This window comes from Oratosquilla oratoria, chromosome 28, assembly GCF_046742065.1.
Source record: "Oratosquilla oratoria isolate Oo_2021 chromosome 28, ASM4674206v1, whole genome shotgun sequence".
Classification (NCBI taxonomy): Eukaryota; Metazoa; Arthropoda; class Malacostraca; order Stomatopoda; family Squillidae; genus Oratosquilla; species Oratosquilla oratoria.
This window is the reverse complement of record NC_134804.1, coordinates 39,775,173-39,780,172: the sequence shown is the minus strand read 5'-3', so window position 1 is coordinate 39,780,172 and position 5,000 is coordinate 39,775,173. Positions and strand designations below refer to the sequence as shown.

The 5,000-nt window shown below is 37.1% G+C and overlaps 1 protein-coding gene across 3 annotated transcripts in view; it reads left to right on the top strand.

Annotated features, from left to right (window-relative positions):
* The first annotated feature begins 2,379 nt into the window (after positions 1-2,379).
* LOC143040327 (uncharacterized) overlaps positions 2,380-5,000 on the top strand; it is a 28,386-nt gene continuing 25,765 nt past the window's right edge. The window contains exon 1 of one of the 3 annotated variants that reach the window (XM_076211260.1): positions 2,380-2,510. In XM_076211260.1, the coding sequence (XP_076067375.1) occupies positions 2,466-2,510 (45 nt within the window). In that variant the 5' untranslated portion in view covers positions 2,380-2,465. The remainder of the gene's footprint in view (positions 2,511-5,000) is intronic. The other 2 variants (XM_076211258.1, XM_076211262.1) reach the window with 2 other exon arrangements.

Sequence of the window (5,000 nt, the reverse complement as noted above, 5' to 3'; positions counted from 1 at the left end):
TAATGGAGGAGAAGGCAGTAAGGGGAAGATGGGCAGAATATTTTAGGGAGTTGCTAAATGTGAAGGAGGATAGGTAGGGAAAGATAGTTGCAGTGGGAAATGCTAAGAAAATGAGAGTGATGAGTGAGGAAAATGGAGGAGAAATAAGGAAGGATGAAGTGAAGGCAGCAGTTAAGATGATGAAAGCAGGTAAGGCACCTGGTCTGGAAGGATGCCATGCAGAATGTCTTAAAAAAGGAGGTACAGTGATGGTGGACTGGTTGGTGAGGTTATTTAATGTTTGCTGGAGAGAAGGTAGAGTGCCGGAGGACTGGAGGGGTGCTTGTATAGTTCTACTTTACAAGGGAAAGGGGACAAGTGTGAATGTAGTAGTTTCAGAGGGATTAGCTTGTTAAGTGTAGTTGGGAAGGCTTATGGGAGGATCTTGATTGAGAGGATTAGGAGAGGAACAGAGGGAGTAATTGGTGAGGAACAGTGTGGATTTAGGACAGGTAGAGGTTGTGTAGATCAGATTTTTGTGATAAGACAGATATGTGAGAAAGCTATAGGAAAGGGGAAGGATGTTTTTATGGGCCTTTATGGATCTGGAAAAGGCTTACGACAGGGTAGACAGAAAGGCACTCTGGGAGGTTATGCGGATATACGGGATAGGAGGAAAGCTTCTCGGAGCTGTCAAGAGTTTTTATGAGAGTAGTAGAGCTTGTGTTAGGATTAGAAATGGAGAGAGTGAGTGGTTTGAGGTAAAGGTGGGACTTCGTCAAGGATGCGTTATGTCACCCCGGCTGTTCAACTTATACATGGATGGGGTAGTGCGAGAGGTAAATGCAAGGGTAGTGGGTCAGAGATTGGAGATGGTTAAAGAAAATGGAGAAAAGTGGGAGGTGAGCCAGCTGTTGTTTGCGGACGACACTGTGCTTGTGGCAGGATCGGAGGAGGGATTGAGGAAGTTGGTGACAGAGTTTGGGAGAGTGTGTGATAGAAGAAAGCTAAAGATAAATGTGGGTAAAAGTAAGGTGATGAGATGTACAAGGGGTGAAAGTGGCAGTAATCTGGAAGTGAGCATTAAGGGAGAGCAACTGGAGGAAGTGGATAGTTTTAGATAATTGGGTGCAAATGTGGCAGGAAAAGGTGGAGTAAAGGTGGAAGTAGAATGTAGATTGAGAGAAGCGAGTAAATGCCTTGGTGGATTAAAAAGTGTAATGAGGAATAGAAATTTGGGAATGGATACTAAGAGGAGACTGTATGAAGGAGTGATTATGCCAACAGCACTGTATGGAGCAGAAACATGGAACATAAGAGAAGAAGAGAGAAGGAGTTTAAATGTGTTTGAGATGAGGTGTCTGAGAAGTATGATGGGGGCTACTAGGTTAGATAGAGTGAGAAATGAGGAGGTGAGGAGGAGAACAGGGGTGGAAAGGGAGTTGGGAGATAGGGTTGATGAAAGAGTATTAGGATGGTTTGGACACATGGAAAGAATGAGTGAAGAAAGACTAGTAAAGGAGGTATGGAAGGCAGATGTGGAGGGAGTGAACATGAGGGGACGTCCTAGGATGAGATGGATGGATGGGGTGAAGGGGGCTTTGGGGAAGAGGGGAATGTCTGTTGAGGAAGGACGGGAGAGGACAGAAGACAGGGGTGAATGGAGAATGGTTGTATATGGAAGATGTTGTGATGCATGAGGTGGAATGGACGGGGGATGGGGGGTGAGGTAGTGTGTGTGAGCAAAATTTTGACGCAGCTCGAAGGGATTTCTCCCCGTCCTCTCCTTTATATGGGGGGACGGAGAGGGGGGGTCGCCGATTTAATGAAGCGGCCTTGCTGTGGATGTGCTGTGTCTTGCGACACTGCTTCTGACCCAGGGCAGTGGACAGGGTGCAGGGATGACCCGTCATCTATGAGGTGCTAAGATGGGAGGGAGGGTGGAGGTGTGTGGAGTGTTTTCAGGGATGGAATGGGTGGGAATGATTTTATGCCTTTTCCTTTTTGGCTACCTCCCTAGTAAGGGGGAAAAAGCCTTGGTATATGTATATATGTATTATTATTACACACACACACACATACACACACACACACACACACACACACACACACACACACACACACACACACACACACACACACACACACACACACACACACACACACACACACACACACACACACACACATATATATATATATAGTGTATAATTAAACTTTTTGATTGTTGGTGCCAAGCAAGAGGCGTGTCGGTCCACCGTCCTCAAGCGTGATATCATGATGACAGGTAAAACACAGAACCTGCTACGTCGAACTTGCGTAGTCGCTGTAAACAATCTTGGTTTTCCCCTCACCCTCGAAGATGATATCCTCCACTCCTTCTCCTCAAGCCTCTCTCACTCCGCCCTCCATCTCTTCTCATTCTCCCACTCCACTTCACCCTTGAGCTCACCGCAGACACTATTTAAAGCCTCGAATTTTATGCGATGACATCAGTTTCCTTCGTGTTTCTGGAGCGTCGAGGATTCAACGTGAGTATTCTGTTGACAGATTGGGGATTTGTACAATTATCGGCCGTAATTTGTTTCTATCATGCGATCTCTCCTAGTCAAATAATTTCGCGTGGTCAAATATCGCACTTTGATGACATTTGACACACTCCCTGAAGAAGGCTCAGATGAGCCGAAATCCGGATCGGAAAATATGTCCACCTACGCACGATTACTATTGTTATTATCATCATCATTACTGTTATTATTATCATCATCATCATTACTATTATTATTATCATCATTACTATCATTATTATCATTACTATTATTATTATCATTACTATTATTTATATCATTACTATTATTATCATCATTACTATTATTATTATCATCATTATTACTATTATTATTATCATTATTACTATTACTATCATCATTTTACTATTATTATTATTATCATCATTTTTACTATTATCATCATTATTGAGGAAGGAAGGGAGAGGACGGAAGACAGGTGAGTGGAGAATGGCTGTATATGGATGATGTTGTGATTGCATGAGAAGGAATGGGCGGGGGGGGGGGGTAGTATGTGTGAGTAAATGTTGACGCAGCCCGAAGGGATTTCTCCCCGTCCTCTCCTTATATGCAAGGGGGGACGGAGAGGGGGGGTCGCCGATTAAATGAAGCGGCCTTGCTGTGGATGTGCTGTGTCTTGCGACACTGCTTCTGACCCAGGGCGGTGGGCAGGGTGCAGGGATGACCCGTCATCCAGGAGGTGCTCAGATGAGAGGGAGGGTGGGAGGGGTGTGGAGTGTATGTAGGGATGAAATGGGTGGGAGTGTTTTTATGCCTTTCCCTTTTTGGCTACCTCCCTTGGAAGGGGGAAAAAGCCTTGGTATATGTATGTATTACTATCATCATTATTACTATCATTATCATCATTATTTACTATTATTATTATTATCATCATTATTATTATTATTATTATTATTATTATTATTATCATTATTACTATTATCATCATTATTACTATTATTATTATCATCATTATTACTATTATTATCATTATTACTATTATTATCATTATTACTATTATTATTATCATTACTATTATTATTATCGTCATTATTACTATTATTATTATCATTATTACTATTACTATTATCATTTTACTATTATTATTATTATTATCATCATTTCTACTATTATCATCATTATTACTATCATCATCATTACTATCATTATCATCATTATTACTATCATTATCATCATTATTTACTATTATTATTATCATTATTACTATTATTATTATCATCATTACTATTATCTACATAATTTATATTATTATCATTATTACTATTATTATTATCATCATTATTACTAGTATTATTATCATTACTATTACTATTATTATTATTATTATCATTATCATTAATAGTAATTATTATTATCATTATTATCATTATTACTATTATTATTATCATTATCATCATTATTACTATTATCATCATTATCATCATTATTACTATTATTATTATCATTATCATGATTATTAGTATTATTATTATCATTATCATCATTATTACTATTATCATTATTATCATTATTACTATTATTGTTATCATTATCATCATTATTACTATTATTGTTATCATTATCATCATTATTACTATTATTGTTATCATTATCATCATTATTACTATTATTATCATTATCATCATCATTACTATTATTGTTATCATTATCATCATTATTACTATTATTGTTATCATTATTACTATTATTGTTATCATTATTACTATCATTGTTATCATTATCATCATTATTACTATTATTGTTATCATTATCATCATTATTACTATTATTGTTATCATTATCATCATTATTACTATTATCGTTATTATTATCATTATAACTATTATCGTTATCATTATCATCATTATTACTATTATCGTTATCATTATCATCATTATTACTATTATCGTTATCATTATCATAATAATTACTATTATCGTTATCATCATTATTACTATTATCATCATTATTACTATTATCGTTATTATTATCATCGTTACTACTATTATCATTATCATCGTTACTACTATTATCATCATCATTATCATCGTTACTACTATTATCATCATTATCATCGTTACTACTATTATCACCATCATTATCATCGTTACTACTATTATCATCATTATCATCGTTACTACTATCATCATCATTATCATCATCACTACTATTATCATCATCACTACTATTATCATCATCATTATCATCACTACTATTATAATCATCACTACTATTATCATCATCATCACCATCACCACCACCACCATCACCACCATCACCTCCACCATCACCACCATCATCACTATTATCATCACCATAATCACTATTATCATCATCATTACTATTATTATCATCATCATCACCACCACCACCACCACCATCACCACCACCACCATCACCACCACCATCACCACCACCATCACCATCACCACCACCATCACCACCACCATCACT